The sequence below is a fragment of the Anolis carolinensis genome, unplaced genomic scaffold (assembly GCF_035594765.1).
Source record: "Anolis carolinensis isolate JA03-04 unplaced genomic scaffold, rAnoCar3.1.pri scaffold_31, whole genome shotgun sequence".
NCBI lineage: Eukaryota > Metazoa > Chordata > Lepidosauria > Squamata > Dactyloidae > Anolis > Anolis carolinensis.
This window is the reverse complement of record NW_026943840.1, coordinates 136437-158830: the sequence shown is the minus strand read 5'-3', so window position 1 is coordinate 158830 and position 22394 is coordinate 136437. Positions and strand designations below refer to the sequence as shown.

General features: G+C 43.0%; 1 protein-coding gene across 1 annotated transcript in view; it reads right to left on the bottom strand.

Annotated features, from left to right (window-relative positions):
- Positions 1-17025: 17025 nt before the first annotated feature.
- Positions 17026-22394, bottom strand: part of vstm2b (V-set and transmembrane domain containing 2B) — a 91376-nt gene continuing 86007 nt past the window's right edge. Inside the window, exon 6 of the mRNA XM_003227029.4 lies at positions 17026-17862. Coding sequence (XP_003227077.2) covers positions 17774-17862 — 89 coding nt within the window. The 3' untranslated portion in view covers positions 17026-17773. The remainder of the gene's footprint in view (positions 17863-22394) is intronic.

Genomic DNA, 22394 nt, shown 5'->3' with positions numbered 1-22394 from the left:
TTTAACACACTGCGCCACCAGGTCTGCACTGTCATATAATGCAATTCAAAGCAAATAAATCTGGATTTTATATGTCAGTGTAATAGTTATTGAATACAGGTGCAGCACTCCACACAGTCATGCTGGCCACATGACCTTGGAGGTGTCTACAGACAACGCCGGCTCTTCGCCTTAGAAATGAAGATAAGCACCAACCCCCAAAGTCAGACACAACTGGACTTAACGTCAGGGGAAAACCTTTACCTTATGCAAAAGTTACTTACCTTTCCTAATGTTCTTCTTTTGGAGAACTGGGATCTCTTTATTCCTTTTCCTTGGTGATGATTTCCTATTTGTTGGCACTTCTTTAGACAACTGTTGTTTAAGAGCGGTTGTTTTAAGCAATCTCTGTCTGTATGTGCCTTCAAATCCTCTGTGGACTTATGCTGACCCTATAGTAAAAATAATGCATGCACATACCTTCACCCTAAAAATGTCATGCCTGAAGCCATATATCTGCTGCCAAGAAAGCACTGCATTCCACGTGAAATGTTATCTGAAATCCATACAGATGCCAAGGTGTTGATGCAGTGTGTTTTTAATGCACCCTTCAAGCAGTAGGCTCCTGTGTTGACAGCTCCATCCTATAATCCAGTGTTATTTGCTGGGACATTTGTGACCTGTGATGCATCTTGTTCCTGTAAGTTAGAAACCAGCAAATGAAAGATCTGGCTAATCTGCAAACAGATTCGGAAAGGCCTTCTGGATGTCAGGCGAGTGTTTTGGCAGGAAGGGCTGGGGAGGGTCACCCCAAACACTCTGAGTCCTTGCGCAGACACTGTGCGGTGTCCGTTTTTAATGCAACATGACAGCCTGTACCATAAGACTAAGTCATCTTCTGAAAGAGCAAAATCTGCCCCAAGGTTTCTGTCAAAAAAAAAGCAAGGCACAAGAATGGTGCATCTCTTTGCCCTTTGCAGACGCATTTCATAAGAAGGAATCCACTTTCTCAAAGTGAATAAATAAGGTTTAAAAAGCAGCTGGCATTTTAATGCATCCTGCGTCCCAGACCCTTTCTACACTGCCAAATAAAATCCAGGTTTTCTGTTTTAAACTGGATTATATGGGAGCCCCTGGTGGTGCAGTGGGTTAAACTGAATTATATGGCATTGTAGACTCATATAATCCAGTTCAAAGCAGATAATATGAATTATCTGATTTGATAATATGGATTATATGGCAGTTGGTTCTCGCAGAAGCAGAGGCAGCAGGAGGACATTTTTGCTCCCTGGCTTAAGGTAGGATTTGGCTAAGATTTGGCTAAAATTTTAAACTGAGTGTGGGCTTGGCTCCTGTGGTCAAAGTCTAACTGCTGTGTGACTGTTGTGTTGAAAGAGAGCCAGGTACTTAAGTTGATTGACAGCAGGCATTGTTCCCTGTTAATTGAGTTTCTGGGAAACCTTCATTTGCCAGAGGCTGATCTCTGAAGGGCAGTTGGTTCTCGCAGAAGTAGAGGCAGCAGGAGGACATTTTTGCTCCCTGGCTTCAGGTAGGATTTGGCTAAGATTTGGCTAAGACACTTTTACTAACTATCCTTTGCAGTACATACAGGAAACAAAACAACATAAACAAATACACAAAGAGGTGGTTTGGGGCAGTCTGCACATAAAGGGCGTGCATATTACTTAACTGTACAAAGATCCCACTTGGCCACCACACTCACCAAGAGATGCAGCAAAAGTAAAACATTCCCATCACATGCACCAGTTGTGGCATGTTCCACTTTTTCACACAGAAACTAGTCAACTACATCTGCTCCAAATGCAAACAGATGACTCTGATGGAGCAGAGGATCCAACAGCTCGAGCACTGTATTAAGACCCTTAAGGACATTCAGGCACTCGAGCTCTTCTTGGACACTGCACAACACTCTGCTGTAGATCTGCAGCCTGCATCACACCAACACCACCATGACCATGATCAGGAACCTTATGGGGAGATCAACTCACAGGTAGACAACCCTCAGGCTTGGAAGGAGGTCACCCATAGAAGGAGACGCAGGACCAGGCAGCCTCCGCAGAACTCCTCTGCTCAGCTGCATTTACACAACAGATTTGAAATTCTTACATCATTAACATACAATCAGGAAACACATCTTGTGGAGGACCACAGTTTCTTAGATACCACTCAGTGGACCACCCTGGATCAATGCGCAGGGGATAGCCCTGACGGGGACAGTGCATCACCACAGTCACACTTATGTAATCATGCAAATGCTCCATCCCCAATCATAGACCAGGAGCAACAGGAACATCCTTGGGAGAGTAATGGGCTCTCGGATGTATCTCAATGGATTGTCATTGATGAATGCACTGGGGATGTTGAGGAGGAGGACAACACTTTACACCTACACGATTCACTTCAACAGGAACACTCTTCAGGGGACATACACACTGTCTTGCACAAAAGGGACCCTGTCAATCCTCAAAGGAAACAGGTCTTGGTAGTAGGTGACTCTCTCCTTAGAGGAACGGAAGCCATCATTTCCAGACCGGATGGGATGGCTCGAGAAACATGCTGCCTCCCGGGGGCAAAAATACACCATATCACTCAGAGGCTCAGCAGGCTCCTAAAGCCCCATCACCCTCCCCACCTTATGTTGATTCATGTAGGTACCAATGACACCGCTAGGCATACTTTTCAAAAGATCACAAATGATTTTCGAGCTCTGGGAACAAAGCTAAAACTGTATAATGTACATGTGATCTTTTCATCCCTCCTCCCCGTTGTAGGACACGGCTCTACAAGGGCCGGAAAAATAGTACAGGTCAATAACTGGCTCAGAAAATGGTGTCAAGAGGAGCATTTTGGCTTCCTTGACCATGGTCTACTCTTCCAGGAGGATGGCCTATTGGCAAGTGATGGGGTGCATCTCACACAAGTAGGAAAATATCTTTTTGCACACAGACTCACAAACCTCATCAGGCGCACTTTAAACTAGATCCACTGGGGGAGGGGAACAACAGCCTGGCGAACACTATATTACCCATGACCACAGGGAACCGCCAAAAGGCTAAACGGAGGGCTGCACAAACACAGCAAGGACCAAGTACGGAAAGCACAATAATCCCAAATAAACAGCTCAAGGGGAGGTCACAGGGGCTTACATGTCTTTACACCAATGCTCAGAGCATGGGAAATAAGCAAGACGAACTCCAACTCTTAGCACAGCACCACACATACGATGTCATAGGCATCACTGAAACCTGGTGGGATGACTCCCATCACTGGAATGTAGCCATTGAGGGCTATAACCTCTTTCACAGAAATAGAACAAAGGGGAGAGGAGGGGGAGTAGCTTTATATGTCAAAAACAGTTACATTGCAGAAGAAATGCAAGACTGTAATCTGGGAAACCAGCTTGAAAGCATCTGGATAAGAATCAAGGGAACCGGGATTAAAAAAGATCTTGTCGTGGGTGTCTACTACAGACCTCCAAGTCAGGATGAAGGACTCGATGAAGCCTTCTGTCAACAGCTGACCAAACAGGCACAAAGAAGAGATATAGTAGTCATGGGCGATTTCAATTATCCCGATATCTGCTGGAAAACAAACTCGGCCAAGAGTACAAAGTCCAACAAATTCCTCACTTGCCTTGCAGACAATTTTATGGTCCAGAAAGTAGAAGAGGCAACAAGGGGATCAGCAACTCTTGATCTAATCTTAACAAATGTGGAAGACCTGATCAATACAGTTGAAGTCGTCGGATCCTTAGGGGCAAGTGACCATGTGCTCTTGCAGTTTGCAGTACAAAGGAATGCTGAAACTAAGACAAGTCAAACACACATTCTGGACTTTAAGAGAGCTGACTTCCAAAAAATGAAGGAATTACTGAGCGGCATTCCATGGACGCCAGTATTAAAAAAACAAGGGAGTTAAGGATGGATGGGAGTTTTTCAAAAGTGAAATACTCAAGGCGCAAATGCAAACAGTGCCAACAAAGAAGAAAAATAAGACAAGTGCAAAGAAGCCAGAATGGATGTCCAAAGAACTTCTAACTGAGCTAAAGCTCAAAAGTGACATGCACAAGAAGTGGAAAAGGGGAGAAATCACCAAAGAAGAATTCAAACGTATAGCCAACACCTGCAGGGAAAAGGTTCGCAAGGCTAAAGCGCAAAATGAGCTCAGGCTTGCCAGGGACATAAAAAACAACAAAAAAGGCTTTTTTGCTTACGTTGGTAGAAAAAGGAAGAAAAAGGAGGCGATAGGGCCATTGCAAGGAGAAGATGGGGTGATGGCGACAGGGGACAGGGAAAAGGCAGAACTACTCAATGCCTTCTTTGCCTCTGTCTTCTCACAAAAAGAAAGCCATCTTCAACCTCAGCAACATGGAATGGACGAAGGATTGGGGGAAATCCAACCCCAAATAGGGAAACAAGTTGTCCAGGAACACCTGGCCACTCTAAACAAATTCAAGTCCCCAGGGCCAGATCAGCTACATCCAAGAGTATTGAAGGAACTAGCGGAAGTTATTTCAGAACCACTGGCAATTATCTTCGAGAGTTCTTGGAGAACAGGAGAAGTCCCGGAAGATTGGAGGAGGGCGAATGTGGTCCCTATCTTCAAGAAGGGAAAAAAGAACGACCCAAACAATTACCATCCGGTCAGCCTCACATCGATACCAGGCAAGATTCTGGAAAAGATCATTAAGGAAGTGGTCTGCGAACACTTAGAAACAAATGCGGTCATTGCTAATAGTCAACACGGATTTACCAAAAACAAGTCATGCCAGACTAATCTGATCTCTTTTTTCGATAGAGTTACGAGTTGGGTCGATACAGGGAATGCTGTGGATGTAGCGTACCTGGATTTCAGTAAGGCCTTCGACAAAGTCCCCCACGACCTTCTGGCAAATAAACTAGTAAAATGTGGGCTAGACAAAACTACGGTTAGGTAGATCTGTAATTGGCTAAGCGAACGAACCCAAAGGGTGCTCACCAATGCGTCGTCTTCATCATGGAAAGAAGTGACAAGTGGAGTGCTGCAGGGCTCCGTCCTGGGTCCAGTTCTGTTCAACATCTTTATTAACGACTTAGATGAAGGGTTAGAAGGCACGATCATCAAGTTTGCAGATGACACAAAACTGGGAGGGATAGCCAACACTCCAGAAGACAGGAGCAGAATTCAAAACGATCTTGACAGACTAGAGAGATGGGCCGAAACTAACAAAATGAAGTTCAACAGGGACAAATGCAGGATACTTCACTTCGGCAGAAAATGGGGGACGCCTGGCTTGACAGCAGTGTGTGCGAAAAAGACCTTGGAGTTGTCGTGGACAACAAGTTAAACATGAGCCAACAATGTGATGCGGCAGCTAAAAAAGCCAACGGGATTCTGGCCTGCATCAATAGGGGAATAGCGTCTAGATCCAGGGAAGTTATGCTCCCCCTCTATTCTGCCTTGGTCAGACCACACCTGGAATCACACTGTGTCCAATTCTGGGCACCGCAGTTGAAGGGAGATGTTGACAAGCTGGAAAGCGTCCAGAGGAGGGCGACCAAAATGATTAAGCGTCTGGAGAACAAGCCCTATGAGGAGCGGCTTAAAGAGCTGGGCATGTTTAGCCTGCAGAAGAGAAGGCTGAGAGGAGACATGATAGCCATGTACAAATATGTGAGGGGAAGTCATAGGGAGGAGGGAGCAAGCTTGTTTTCTGCTGCCCTGCAGACTAGGACACGGAACAATGGCTTCAAACTACAGGAAAGGAGATTCCACCTGAACATCAGGAAGAACTTCCTCACTGTGAGGGCTGTTCGACAGTGGAACTCTCTCCCCCGGGCCGTGGTAGAGGCTCCTTCTTTGGAGGCTTTTAAACAGAGGCTGGATGGCCATCTGTCGGGAGTGCTTTGAATGCGATTTCCTGCTTCTTAGCAGGGGGTTGGACTGGATGGCCCATGAGGTCTCTTCCAACTCTACTATTCTATGATTCTATGATTCTATGAGTATAGAAGGGGCCTAAGACACTCTTGCTTATGTCTATTGTTTCATGCCTATCAGGGATGGTAAGGTGACTATAGAAACTTCATATTGCTATACTATACTATATTCTATGCTATACTATATATATATGGAGCCCCTGGTGGCACAGTGGGTTGAACCGCCGAGCTGATGAACTTGCTGATCAAAAGGCTGGCGGTTCGAATCTGGGGAGCAGGGTGAGCTCCCGCTGTTAGCCCCAGCTTCTGCCAACCTAGCAGTTTGAAAACATGCAAATGTGAGTGGATCAATAGGTACTGCTCCAGTGGGAAAGTAACAGTGCTCCATGCAGTCATGCTGGCCACATGACCTTGGAGGTGTCTACGGACAATGCCGGCTCTTCGGCTTAGAAATGGAGATGAGAACCAACCCCCCGATTCGGACACGACTGGACTTAATTTCAGGGGAAAACCTTTATCTTTCTTATATGAGAGTGTAGACTCATATAATCCAGTTCAAAGCAGATAGTGTGGATTATTTGATTTGATAATCTGGATTATATGGCAGTGCAGAAGGGGCCTAAACAAACACAAAATAGTCTATGCAAAAGGGGATCTGTAATGACCAAATAGCATATAGTGACACCAAAGTCCCCAATATAAAGCTCAACACATTAGCATGAAAATACCATCTGTTCACTTGTTTACTTCTTTTGGAAGAACTTCTCTTCGAACTTGGAACCCCCAAGCTTGCATATATTGGGACTGATATCAGCCTGAGATACTCTGTGTTTGAGAGCAGTTGCTCCTTTTTCATTGTATTTTTCATGCTACTGTGTTGAGCTTTGTATTGGGGACTTTGGTGTCACTATATGCTATTTGGTCATTACAATTCTCCTTTTGCATAGACTATTTTGTGTTTGTTTAGATACCTTGCAAGTATTCTGGGATAGTATTTAGTAGTGTAGAAGGGGCCTCAGTTTGGGAAGGGTTGTCTTCATTAATCCTTGGCCATTTTTACACAAAAGCTTCAAAATGTCCAAGTTTTCTCTCCTCCTTCAACCCCTTCGGGCCCCTTCTACACTGCTATATAAAATCCAGATTATCTGCTTTGAACTGGATTATATGACAGTGTAGACTCATATGATCCAGTTCAAAGCAGATAACGTGGATTATCTGTTTTGATAATCCGGATTATATGGCAGTGTAGAAGGGACCTCAGTCAGTCCATAGATATGCATCTTCTCAACCCACTTTTGCCTTTCTGCAACATAGCTATGGATTTGAAAAGTTACAAAACATAGACCATAGTACAAAATCTTAGCAGTTCTTTTTTTACTCTTTTTTCTACTCCCCCAGTTTTAATATCCAGCACTCATAACCTTTGCATCGCCAAGCTGAATTCCAATTGACTTGACTAAAAAGAAAAAAAAAATCTCCACGCTCCGTGTTGCCTTCCTGACCCTTCCTTTATGGCTCTCCCAATGTGATTAAAGGCTGCCGTAGGGAGGTGCCGTCTTTTGGTTATCGCTCATAGTTTTTCTCAGCACATGCACACAAAGCTTTTAATTGATGTCAAACCCATACGCAGATAATTGATTCAGTGACTAAAGTTGGAGAGAGTAAGTGCAAAGAGAAAAAAAGGAAGGGAAGGATAATTTATTCAACCCACTCGGGCGGAATTGGTGTGTTTATCCATAGCCTGCGATCTGGAGGACAGAATCGGACAGAGAAAGGCCAGGGCTCTTGGGAGACAAGAGTGGGCTTGCTTCAAAACCTTCTGCGGAAATCACAAGGCCATGGCAGAATACGTGCCTTTGCAAATGTTCTTCCTGTTTCCAATGCAAGGTTGGGTTCATTTGCCTGAGAGTCAAACCTACTAAATGTAAGCAGGCTTCTTAGTACTTCTGGGTAGCTAGCTATGCTTTCATGGGAAGAAGTTCAAGGATACGGAAGGAGCACAGAGAACTATCTTTGAACATCCAGGAGAAAAAAGATCACTTTGTCACTTTGCTTGACTAATCTGTTCACTGCAACAATAGCATTTTTTGGCAGCAACGTTGTAACAAGCACGACATAATGGCTTTTTCAAAAGCTTTTACTATTCCCGATGTCTGTTTAATGGGAACCTTGAAGTCCTCCAAATTTTATCATAGTGATTCAGACCCCTGGTCCATATTATTCAGTGGTTGGATATTCCGCCTTCTTGTCTTTCTGCAAAAATACAGTGGCCAAAGGGGACACCATTTAAAACGACACCATCTACAATAACAACAACAGCAAAAAGAGGAATGAAAATGGCAAATACTTTAGGGCAGGAATAGCTACCCTTTCTCAGTCCCCTCCCAACAGAACCCTATAGAACCCTATATAGTTCTAGTGCTCTATGCGTGCTAGAAATGGCATTCTGTCATGGCAGAGCATAGCTCTGAGCATTGCAATGGCGCAATGGGTTAAATCCTTGTGAACTGCTGACCTGAAGGTTGCTGGTTCGAATTTTTGAGATGGGGTGAGCTTCCATCTGTCAGCTCTAGCTTGCAGGGACATGAGAGAAGCCTCCCAATAACACATCCAGGCATCCCCTAGGCAACATCTCTCACACCAGAAGCAACTTCCAGTTTGTTCTCAAGTCACTTCTGATATGATAAAAAATAGCTTAGAAAAGTTTTTTTTTTAAGGGACTGGAAATCACAGAATTCTCACCACTAGTTTGATCACTGGATAATGCCATGTAACACAATTTGAAAAATTTTCTGTTCCTGGTTCGAACATATTATTTCCTGTTTAATTGTGCGGTTCATACTTTGAAAGTAGTTGTTATACTCCAGAAACTTTGTTTTTGTGGCTGTCACAAACTAGATTGAATTGGTTGAGACTAAATAAGGTATTTATTGAAAAACTATAGGAACATGTACTGCAAGATGTCTCACAAAAACAAAGGTTTTGCAGTTTAATCAACTTTTTCCATGGTTTCATGACAGAACCAATTAGGAAATGATATTTATAGCCCAGAAGCAAAAAATGTGTTACATAGTGTATTTTTAAGTCAAAAAGTAGCACTTTCAAGCTCTGTGCTAGAATGCCCTTCTGTAGCACAGATCCCTTCCAGGGCACAGGACATTGACTCTCCTTCTCCATAGAAAACCATGGGATAGAAAGAGGGCTCACCTTAAATGGGATGAGTTCCCCAGAAATGATCTAACAAAACTGCACCTCCAAGACTCCTAGGCATTTGGGCATCCTTATGTGTTATCCATCAGAAGTGCATTCAATGATTGCATACTAAGAAAGGTTTATGCAGCAATTGTCATTGAACTCTCCCAGGAATAATAAAAGGCTGTTTGCAATCTATCTTTGGTACACTTGAGAGTCGGCTACACTATGCAGTCAAGGGCTCTTCTACATACAGGCCATCCCCAAGTGACAAACAAGATCAGGTTTGTTCTTAAGCTGAATCTGTTTATAAGCCTGCAAAGGATCGTTACCTTGACGTGGTGCTGGAGCTTGGGCGTCTCGATGATGCCATGGGCTAAACCGTGAAGGGACACCCAAAACATGAAGGTCATGGCAGAGAGGTCAGACTAAATAGATCCCTGGGGAAGGTAATGGCAACCCACCCCAGTATTCTTGCCATGAAAACTAAATTGACCAGTTTAAGCCAAAACAGGTGCATTTTTGAAAATCCGGCCAAAAAATATTTTAAACTTTGGAATGCATAGGGAAGGGTGAACACCTCTGTGGGGTTTGTTTTGCTGTCTGTGCCTCTGTTCTGAAGATTTCCCCTCACTTTCAGTCTCTGTGATCATTGGATTTTGGGAAATTTAGCTTGTTGTGGAAACAAGGATTGGGGATAATACTTCAGTGGAAGCATATTTTTCCCACAATAATAACTCTTTCAGGAGTGGATTTCCCTTCTGAGGGGCAGATCCCTCTCACTTCCTGATGTTCCCAGTTCTTTACTGTTAGTCATTTGTAAGTTGGATGTTTGTAACTCGGGGACAGCTTGTACTCATTGTGATAGAGTGCTGTCATTCCAGTTATGGCTGACAATCCCTCTCCTCGCTAAAGTTTGCAACCACGCAAAGCATTTCTGAGTATTAGGAAATGGTTTCACAGTAATGCTCCCTGCTGACATGGAGTGCATTGAGAACAGGTAGCTGGAAAGGTCCTTTGGATTCTTGTCACTTGTTTCAAGGAATCCTACAGGGAGACATCTGCAGCAATAATAATTTCCTCAAATTTCTGTTTTAGCACTTGTTTTGGTTGGGGCCCTGCCAGGCTGTCATTGGGTGTCATGTTCATGTAGATGTGAATCTCCAGCGATTAGGATACCAAAGTGCAGTATATGGTATCTTAATGGCTGAACAGGGTGCCTGCTTTCATATCTGAGGATGCTTGGGTGAAATCTGCTAGGAGGCAAAATTAATAAAAACCTGCCTGCCAGTGTTGAGCCTCCCACATTAAAAGCAGCTTCGGCAGATCTGTTCTTCCCTTCAGGAAGTCCATGGCTGCTTAGACTGGATCCACACTAGCATATAATGCATTATACCGAGTCTACACTGCCACATAATCAAGTTCAGGGCAGTTTAACTCCATTGTATGACAGTATAGATATAGCCGCAGATAAATTCCTCCATACATGTATGTGTGATACTGCTAATGAAGGTCTGTTCTGACTCACCATTTCCAAAACAAGAAATGAAGAGACAGAACAATTTTTGGAAGACTCCTACTTCTGAAAATGCACTACAGAAGCAAAGGAGCGAGGGTCTGGCTCTATTTGTGATCAGTAATAATTCCAAAAGGCCCAGGATTCTCAGCCATGAGGAAGAGAATATCACAAAATGAGTTTTCTAAACAAAGCTCTTTAGATATCATCCCTGCACCTAGTAACGTCTTCTAAAGCAACCCAAAGGGTTTTCTTTCATTAGAAACAAGGACTAAAAAGCCTGTATTTGCATGTCAGCAGTTCATCAGTTATGGAAGTGTTATAGATCTCTTTGGGAAGGTATTGCTCTTGAAAATGTCAATAGTGCAACAAACACTTCGCCTCTGTTTTGGATGAATCACTTTGGCAGCTTCCAGCTACAGAAAGTGGCATATTTGGACTATGACTCCCAGTATAAATGCCCTGGTTCTGGGAATTGTACTCTAAACAAATAACTTTTCCAGGCCATATTAGCTGCTCCTTATGGCAGGAGGTTGTTTGTGTGATATTCCACTCCCAATTGTCCACTAGATTCAATACTGTCTATACCGGGCATGGGCAAACTTTGGTCCTCCTTCCAGGTGTTTTGAACTTCAACTCCCACAATTCCTAACAGCCTACCGGAGGGAGGACCAAAGTTTGCCCATGCCTGGTCTATATAGTGTCTCTCCAGATTCCCCCCCATCCCAGCCACACTGGCCGATCTAGGTCACCAAATGTACCTCTTTTACTTTCCACAAATAAATGAAAGATGATCCTACACTTAGTGCACAGCGATGTCTTTCATTTCCTACGCGTCTTTGCAAATGACAGATCCTAGAGTCCGGCTCTCCTGCCCTATTACAATTTGCATTGCTGCTAAACAGAGCAGCTTAGCCAAAAAGCAGAAGCGCCATTTCCAGCAGCCATCAAACTCAGGCTATCAGATGCAGAGGATTAAGCCACAAAGAGATGAATAATATTACAGCGCTCGCATCCTGCTGGTGGACTTTTTGAAGAGCGGATGTTGAGCTGGAAGGACTGCAGCTCTGAAACCGCTTCCCATTTCTCAGGCTGCTCAAGAAGAAGGTCCAGTTCACAGCATGGTTCTGTCGGTGGGAGTTTTCTGCATCTTTTGTTGGTGATAGTCCTGTAGATGCTGCTATCATCAGATCGCTTTGTCGGTGTAGAAGGGCTCCAACAGGTCTTTCATTCAATGCTGGCAATCCTAATGAGTCCTTAATTAAGTGCTTTGTCCGGAGATATTAGCGAGAGAATGGTCTCTTTGCTGGTGATTCTTGATGCTGGATGCAAAACACTCAGTTTGCAGGAACCTGGATCCACTTAGGTATCTTTAACAAATAAAAAAATACCTCCTATCCCATCACTGTTTTGATATTCAAGCTAGTGCACCAGCAGGGAAAGATCCGTTCATTTCATTCCAGTGATGAGACGATCAAACACAGACCAGACAGACTTTTTTGCAAGAAGGCCAAAAACCAGCGCTGCAGACAAATATCATGAGAGATGATGTAAGACAGGAAAAGAGCCAGAAAAACCCCCTAAATGGAAGCAACAGCAATCAGACTCTTAGTAATAGCAAAATAATATACCGTATTTTTCGCTTTATAAGACGCACCTGGTGATAAGACGCACCTAGTTACCTAGTTTTCAGAGGAAGAAAGTCATTCTTGCAGTAGAGCTTCCCTTCGCGGGAGAAGCACTTCTCGGCGAGGTTGCACTTGCACTCGCAGCACTGGACGCACTTGATGTGCCAGGCCCGGTCGAGGACGTTGAGGAGGAAGCGGTCGAGGATGGGCCGCTTGCAGCCGGCGCAGTGCACCATATCTTGGCCGCGCGGAGGGCGCCTGCCTCTTCCTCCTCCTCCTCCTCCTCGCCACCGCCGCCTGGGAGAGCAGGCTCCGGGCGGGTCCGACGGCGGGCACGGCGCCTCCTCCTCCTCCTCCTCCTCCTCCTCCTCCTCCTTGGGCCCTCCTGCCTCGTCCTTCTCCTCCTCCGGGCCTCTCTTTCGGGCCACCCAGCGCACCTTTCATGCTGGACCCATCGCCCCAGCTTTTGTGTCGCGGGCGGCTCCGACTCATTCGCACAGCCTGCTTTCAGAGGGCCGTGACGTAGGGGCCTCTGAAAGGGATGTACAGACAGTGGCGTCTAAAGGGTTATCACTGCTGGCAGCTACTACAGGGGCCTGGTCGTGTATGACAGCCGGGCTCCTGTAGTGTTCGTGAGGCGCGGCGGCATTGCGGACCTGCTGTTCTGTTCTGCGGGGAGAGGTTGGCGTGTGGTGACAGTGGTGGCCGGGGAGCAGGATCGCGCTGCTGCTACTGCTGCTGCTCTTCAACAGTGTCATCGGCAGCAGCGAGATCGCGCTCCCCAGGTCACCCAGGTAACCACACAACCCCTCTAGCTCCGCCCACGTGAGGTCATATTGCGTTTATAAGACGCACTGACTTTTTCCCTCTATTTTGGGGGGGGAAAAGTGCGTCTTATAAAGCGAAAAATACGGTACTAATTGTTCATTACTTGGTGCCTTTTGTCTACACCATGACATCTCCTGCATGAGGTGCTCACCTTGCCCTGACATTTGAGACACAGAGTAATTTAGGCAGAGGAAAAAATCTGAAAACAGAGGCAACTGGGTTTCCGAAGCTTCCTAAAAGAAATTCTCAGAAACTGTATTCTCATAACAGTCATTCTTCTGCAAAGAGTGCCTAAAACAGGAGTCCACAAACTAAGGATGAAACCCTCCAAGACCTCCCACCCTAAACATTAGACTTAGGATCACCATAAGTCTGAAACGCCTTGAAAGCACACAACAACAACAACAACAACAACAATCCTATTCCACTTGACTCTCTCAGCAGCCAAAAGTATTCATTTCCCATTGAAATACCGGTTTTTATCTCCATAGTCCAAAGCTTTTGCTGTCTGATTTGTAACTCACTGTCATTCATTTGAAGCAGCACAGGTTTTAGTCTTGAAGAGGAGGATTCCTTATGGTAAAACTAATCCTCATAATGGTCAAATTATCTTTATTCCCTTGCCCAACACATTTTAAATGGGAAGCAAGTTAGCACCTGGGTGCCAAGGGTCTCATAGGAAACCCTATATTTTTCTCCAGTCACCAGTCCAGTGATAGGAGATGCTATAGTCAATGGAGTTGCTAGCTAGTAGCCACTCTTAGTAACTGACTTCAATTCTAATGTCAGAATGGGATTTAGTAAACAGAACCATTAACAGATCAAATTAAGAATTTTGTATATCTAGCTGTTCCACTAGATTGCTGCAAAATCATCAGATGACTGGAGTCCTGGGTGGTGCAATGGGTTAAACTGCTGACTGACAGGCCGGTGGTTCGAATCAGGGGACAGTAAGGTGAGCTCCCTCTGTTAGCTCCTGGTCTCTTACTAGTCTCCTCCTTTGGAGGTCTTTAAACAGAGGCTGGCGACCATCGGGGTGGGTCTTCCTGCCTGGCAGAATGGGGTCAAACTGGATGGTTTTTGGGGGTCCCTTCCAGTGCTATGATCCTAGTTATGACTGCATCAATAGAGTTGGTGTGCTGCGGCCAGATACCAAATTGGATGTTCACATGGAACTGCGTATCACCTCCGACAACCCTGCCATTTATTTCAAGAACAAACAGTTTTCTGAACAGAACCTGGTAGGAATAGGGCTGCCCTTCTTAGATCCTGTGGGAAGAGGAAAAGCAGCAATTAATGCACAGCACACTGGCTGCACAGCAAGCCTTCGATTGGGGTTGTGAACTCCATCGCTTGTAGCACAGGGGAAATAAAGCGGCCACTTTTACCTATGGGGCATCACGTTGATAGACATTACAGGGAATGCTAACTTAGCACTGTACAAATGCGTGGCTTTTGGAGCAGTTGCCATCATCCATTGTGGGTTGCTGATGCCAGTCTGCCTCCATGAATGCTCTGTTGCATTGAGGTCCTCCAGCGAGAGGTCTGTTTCACCAGTGATCCTTATGGTGTAAGTAAGGACTAATGGTTGTTATGCCTCCAAATTAAATATATATGAGATGTGATGGGGCAGGAATAATAGGTTTAGTGGTGGGAAGGCTCAAAGCTCAGATGGTTGAGAACATGCTTTGCATTGCAATAGTCCTCACTGGACAACACACATTTTGGTGCCTCTAATGCAGGCATGGGCAAACTTTGTCTGAAAAATGTACACCATGATAAAGGTTCAAACCATAGAACACAATATGTATATTAGAGCATCATATACATAATAATGTTAACAATAATACAACTAATAATACAAATAATACAAATAATAAGATTTATAGACTGCAATCATCCAGATTTAAATGCTACGCAGAGCAGTTTTCAATATAAAACATATATCAGACATATATCAACAATATCAACAAGACTCCAACTGTGTAGCATTTAAATCTGGATGATTGCAGTCTATAAATCTTATTATTTGTATTATTAGTTGTATTATTGTTAACATTATTATGTATATGATGCTCTAATATACATATTGTGTTCTATGGTTTGAACCTTTATCGTGGTGTACATTTTTCAGATATTGTTTAGAATAGACAGCTGTGTTTAGTTATTATTATGGGCAAACTTTGGCCATCCAGGTATTTGGACTTCAACTTCCATAATTGTTAGGGATTGTGAGAGTTGAAATCCAAAATACCTGGAGGGCCGAGGTTTGCCCATGTCTGCTCTAATGTTAGCCCTATTTCTGGGTCTGTTTGACTTGCTGGTTCAAAAAATGGCACTAGTTTTTCCCCATCAACTCTAGTTTTTGTGATTTTGAACATAAGCCATATACTAGTCGCTTGTAGAAAACCATGATAACGATACCCAAGAAACTAGAGCTGATACAGTGTATGATCCAACGCAATTGTCCGAATCAGGGCCCCAAATGGCCATATCTACACTGCCATATAACACAGTTTGAAACTGCATTATATGGCATCATAGAAAGGGCTCTCTTTCAATCTGTCTCTCTGGACTTTGTACAAACAAAGCAAAACCCTCTTGGAAAAAAATCCTAGTCTGATAGCATCAGATCTCATTTAAACTCTGATGCTAAGCAGGGTCATTCTGGTTAGGACTTGGATTGCAAAGGACTACCAGATACTGGGATGCTTTGAGTTTCTGAGCTGTATGCCATGTTCCAGAAGCATTCTCTCCTGATGTTTCGCCCACATCTATGGCAGGCATCCTCAGAGGTTGATGAAGGTCTGTTGGAAACAAAGTAAGTGAGGTTTATATATCTGTGGGAATGTCCAGGTTAGGAGAATGAACTTGTCTGTTTGAGGCAAGTGTAAATGTTGCAATTGGCCATTTTGATTAGCATTGAATCACCTTGTAACTTCAAAGCCTCTGGCTGCTTCCTGCCTGGGGGAATCTTTGTTGGAATATGTTAGCTGGCTCTGATTTTTTCTGTCTGGAATTCTCCTGTTTTTTGAGTGTTACTCTTTATTTATTGTCCTGATTTTAGACTTAAAAATACTGGTAGCCATATTTTTCATGGTTTCACCCTTTTTGTTAAAATTATCCGTATGCTTGTGGATTTCAATGGTTTCTCTGGTGTTTGTCCGAGTGGTGCAGCATTTCTGTGTTTTCTAATAATATGTTGTGTCCAGGTTGGTTCATCAGATCTTCTTGGAGCCTCCGGTGGTGCAATGGGTTAAACCCTTGTGTCGGCAGGATTGCTAACCTGAAGGTTGGGTTGCTGACCTGAAGGCTGCTGGTTTGAATACAACCCGGGGAGAGTACGGATGAGCTCCCTCTGTCAGCTCCAGCTCCCCATATGGGGACATAAGAAAAGCCTTCCACAGGATGGTAAAATATCAAAAACATTCAGGTGTCCCCTGGGCAATGTCCTTGCAGGCGGCCAATTATCTCACAGCAGAAGCAACTTGCAGTTTCTCACGTCGCTCCTGACACAGAAAAAAAAAATCAGGTGCTCTGCTATGACTGACGTCTCTGGTTGAATTAGTCTGCAGTGCCTTTCATGTTTCTTGATTTTCCACAAATATATAAACCTCACTTGCCTAGTTTCCAACAGACCTCACATCCTCTGAGAATGCTTGCCATAGATGTGGGTGAAATGTCAGGAGAGAATGCTTCGGGAACATGGCCATACAGCCCGGAAAACACACAACAATCCTGTGATTCCGGCCATGAAAGCCTTTGACAACACATTCTTTGCTCTATTTCAGAGGAAGACAATGGCAAAGCATCTCTGAATATTCCTTGCTTAAGAAAACCCTGTGAAATGCATGGGATCACCATGAGTTGACAGGCAGCTTAAAAGCACTTACGTACACATTGGGCACATCCAGTGAGACAATATAGAATTTAACATATCGGTAGGAAGCGTTATTTCAAAATCTCTTTTTTTTAATTCAACTGTTATTCAGCAATATACAATACAGTTTTTATAAACAAATGTCTTACCTTGTTTCCAATCTTTTCTGTTTTTTATTTAAAAATAAATATTATCGACAGTGAATATTCATCATGATACGATGTGCCTTTGTTTAAAACCAATGTTTTCAAAAGAAATAATTTAATTTTAAAAAAAGAAGAAGAAGAAGAGAGAAGAGCGGGAAGGGGAGAGGAAATAATAATCATCATCATCATAAAAATAAAAAGCCTAACCACAATAATCTACTAAAAATAGTGCTCTTCTGTGGAAGAGCTTTGTCTCCCCGCCCTGACATCTTTACATATCATCATAAAAGCAACTGTTCAACAGTTCGTGCAAAATTAATCGTTGGTGGAAAGGTGTCAGAAAAGGAAGAAACTGTGGGAAAAGTAAAGGAGAAAAATAATAGCTACCTTGTGTGGAATAGGGCATTAATACCATAGAATCTGGAAACTAGATGCATTGTTTCAGGTGGCTGACCTTTGCTTAATGTCCCCAAAAATATGCTTTACCCCTCCCCATAGAATGTGTCATGCTTCTTCTCCAGTCTTTCTTTCTCTCTCTCTCTCGCTCTCTCATTCTGTCCGGCTTCAAGATTATAGTTCTCGTTGAGGGTTCTTTTCTCTTTTTCCGCTTGGTTTTTAAATAGATTCCTTTTTCGTTTGGCTGAGGATTTATTGGATAAAGAAGTCCATCAGTGGTTTAATAATAAGTGTACAAGCTTATGCAACATTAACAGGAATGAACAGAGGACTGGATCTGTAGCATAAATAGGTTCTGTACCTGGAAGAGAGAAAGAGGTTTCATCTTTTACAGCGGTTCAGAAAACTTGGCACATACACAACACATTTTGTTGTAATCTTGGGCCCCATCTCCATTGCCATACACCCCACCCGCAGTTAAGCAAAGCTTAGGGTACCGAGGGGGGGGGGCAGTTTGAATGACCCCATGAAGGACCTCATGTTTCCAATGGGTGCGGGAATTGGCTTTGGGATGGTACCATGTAAATACCGTATATACTCGAGTATAAGCCAACCCGAATATAAGCCGAGGCACCTAATTTTACCTAAAAAAACTGGGATAACTTATTGACTTGAGTATAAGCCGAGGGTGGGAAATGCAGCAGCTACAGGTAAATTTCAAAATAAAAATAGATACCAATAAAATTTCATTAATTGAGGTTAATGTAGGTTAATGTTTTTAAATATTTACCGTACTTCAAAAAAACACAACAATAAACGATATAAGTGGAAAAGTAGGGGCAAGAAAAACAATATGGTATCAACAATAATCTTATAATAATAATAATAAATCTTCATTTGGATCCCACCCTATCTCCCCATGGGGACTCAGGCCGGTTTCCAACATAATAACAGGCAAACATTCAATGCCTACATAAACAATGCCGAGCTAGATATAGATCTATAATTATAGATACTAATTTCACATATGCATTTCCCCCTGAAACATTTGCAAATCCCCTCTCTCTCTATGTGTGTGTGTGTGTGTGCACGCATTTTCCCTATAGCCCCAGCTCCTACCAACCTAGCAGTTCAAAAACATGCAAATGTGAGTAGATCAATAGGTACTGCTCCGGTGGGAAGGTAACGGCGCTCCATGCAGTCATGCCAGCCACATGACCTTGGAGGTGTCTATGGACAACACCAGCTCTTTGGCTTAGAAATGGAGAAATGAGTCACGACTGGACTTAACGTCAGGGGAAACCTTTACCTTTACACACACACACACACACACATATATATATATACATATCTATCTAGACATGTCTATATATATTTGTGTGTTCATTTCCCCCCTGTAATATTTGCAAGCCCTATATATAGGTAGGTAAGAATATATTCATATCTATCCAGACATCTCTCTTTATATAGATAATTATATCTATATAGAATTTGCAGAGACTTGCAAACATATGAGGGTAAATTCATATATAAAAATAATGTATATGTATGGCTACAGATACACAGGTACATGGATTTATATGTATAAAGGATTTGCAAAGACCTGCAAACATATGAGGGGAAAATTCATATATAAAATTAATGTATATAGATAGATACAAATATAAAGGTACATAGAGATTGCAAAAGCTTGCAAGGGGTTAATGCCTATATATCTTTTAACAAATATTTCAAGGGAAAATGCTTTCATAAGATTAATAAATATATTTTTTTCTTCTTCCTGACTTGCAAGGGCATCTTTCTCTTTTCAAAACATTCCCTTGATTAAGAGCGAGGGAGACTTTGCAAAAGAAAACACACTGATAAGGGAGAAGAGAGAAATAGATCACGTATTGCAAGCAACAACCTGCAGGCTCCGTTGCCGGCCTTGACCTTGACCCCATTATATCAGCTGAAAAACTCGGCTTATCTTCGAGTATATATGGTAGGTTTCCTTGAGTCGTTAATAAGATACTGCATTTTATTGTCCATTTCAACTGTGAAATTACCTTTCCCCATTTCGGCACTTTCTGCACTTTGCCTGGGATCTATGAACTAGTCTCCAGTTTTTAACACTGTATGCTTCATGTTGATTTTAATGATTGTTTTTACTGATGTTGATATTGGGTTAATTGTGCTTTTGTTTTGTTATTGATATTTGATTGTTGTATCGGGCAAGGCCCCATGTAAGCCGCCCTGAGTCCCTTCGGGGAGATGGGGCGGGGTATAAAAATAAAGTTATTATTATTATTATTATTATTATTATTATTATTATTATTATTATTATTATTCCAAGGTATGATAAAGGTTAAATAGTCATTGTAGGCACCGCGAAGGGTGGATTCCTACAAAAGTCCCTATAAGTTTCATAAAATGGGAACTATCCTTGGGGCTGGATTGAGGGTTCTTAAAAAACCCTGCGGTTTGGTAAAGAGCACCGTCAGGATGACCGTCCAACTATGATCGGTCGACAGGTGCAGCCAAAGAATTTTGGTTGGCCATCGGGATCCTTGGTGCCCGCATGTCCTTGGAGGTGTTTAGAGGGAGTGACATCTGGCCCAGGGACAAGGCTCACTAGTTGACCATTCACCCATGAGTTTCATTTTATGTGTTTACAGATGTTCCCTTTGCAGGTTATTAAGAGTTCTTTCAATAAATAGGTCAGAAAATGGCCCTTTAGATCCATTTCCTTGTGTCTGGTCTCTTTATTTCATGGTGGGAGTTCAAAAAATTCCTGGAGGGTCGCACCTAGTTGGGAGACACCTAGTCGGACCCCTGGCCTTTGACCTGTGGGGTCCCGCAAGGTTCCATTCTATCTCCCATGCTTTTCAACATCTACATGAAACCGCTGGGTGAGGTCAACTGGAGTTTTGGAGTTCAGTGCCATCTCTATGTAGACGACACTCTATTACTCTTTTCCACCTAACTCCAAGGAAGCCTCCTGGATCCTGGGTCAGTGCCTGGCCGCTGTGATGGACTAGAGGAGGGCTAACAAGATGAAGCTTAATCCAGACAAGACAGAGGTCCTCCTGGTCAGTCTGAGGGTAGATATAGGGTGGCTACTAGAGTAGGGCCCTAATCCTGTTTCATCTGTTTCTTTTGTGGTTTTGTACTGTTCTGTCTATTCAGATTGCACGGAATGGCACTACCCCATGGGAACAAAGAAACAGTGAAATGAATTAAAAAAAAGAAATGGTAGCCATTTGGTTGGCTGATTTTTGGCGCTTGGCTGTAGGTTCTGGCTTAGAAGAACCAGATCTGGGGACAAAGGGTGCATCTACACCAGCGGTTCGCAAACTTATTTGGCCTACCACCCCCTTTCCAGAAAAAATATTACTCAGCACCCCCGGGAAATTAATTTTTAAATTTTTAAAATAGTAATTAAACAGAAAGATATATGTATTAATGCATATGGTAAATGCACCTGTGGCCATCACCGCCCCCTTGATCACGGCAGCGCCCACCAGGGGGCAGTAGCGCCCACTTTGGGAATCACTGATCTACACTGTAGAACAGATGCAGTTTGACACCACTTTTAATTTTTATGGCTCAATGCTTTATTCCTCCATGAAGGAAAAACTCAATTAAAGCCCACCCAATAGATGGTCACCCAGCCTTTGCTTTAGCTTAGCAGGCTAATCGCCAAGCTGTCAGCTGCAGTAAGTCTTGCCAACTGAAAGGTTGTCAGTTCAAAGCCTGGGTCGGGGTGAGCACCAGCTATTCAGCCCAGCTTCTGCCCACTTAGCAGATCGAAAACAGTTATGTAAGTAGATAAATAGGTACCACGTAAAAGTGGGGAGGTATTAAAATAAGACATTGCGATAAAAAAGGAGAAAAAGTTTATAAACACTCTTCAGCAGGGAAGATGGAGAGACAGCACCCCTGTGGCTGGAATTAAGCACAGACGCCGAAAAAGGACGCCAAAAGATGGAAAGCCTATATACATGCCGCTATTTGTCTGTCTATCTGCCCTGACTTTGTCTAATCGGCATTGAATGTTTGCCGTATATGTGTTCTGTGATCCGCTCTGAGTCCCCTTCGGGGTGAGAAGGGTGGAATATAAATACTGCAAATAAATAAATAAATAAATAAATACTATGGAACCAGCTTCCTATGGAAGAGAAGTCTAAAGACCTTGTAAAACTACAACCCACATAATTCCTTAGCATCACACAGAATTTCCTAACTTCCACGTATTGTCAATGCTTTTTTGGCTTTCTATATACAAAATGGTGGAAGGCTACTGCTTTGTCTTAGGCTGGATCTACACCACTTTAGGATCTGATCCCAGATGATCTGGTTATCCCAGATTATATGACAGTGTAGACTCATACAATCCAGTTCAAAGCAGACAATCTGGGATCAGATCCTGGGATATAGGGTCATATAATTCAGATCACCAAAGCAGATAATATACATTATCTGCTTTCAACCAGATTATATGAGTTTAAACAGCCATATAATCCAGTTCAAAGCAGATAATCTTGATTTTATATGGCAGTGTAAATCCAGCCTTAGGCAGAACAATTCTTTGGGATGGGCCTGATAAAGAGATAGAGAGAGTGCAGTTTCCACCAGTGTGTCCAAATTCCAGGGTTGGTAAAATGGTAATTAGATTAAATTCAGACATACACACACACACACACACACACATAAATATATATATATACATGCACGCACGCACATACATACATTTAGGAATAAACAGATTCAATACACTTCTAAAAAGAAAAGAAAATCATAGAAACAAAACCCAAAATTGATACTTAAAATTCAACTCAATTGCAAGACGTGGTTCTTGTTCTTCAACCCAAACATCCTAGGATTTCAACTTTGTATAAAGAGCACTGCTAT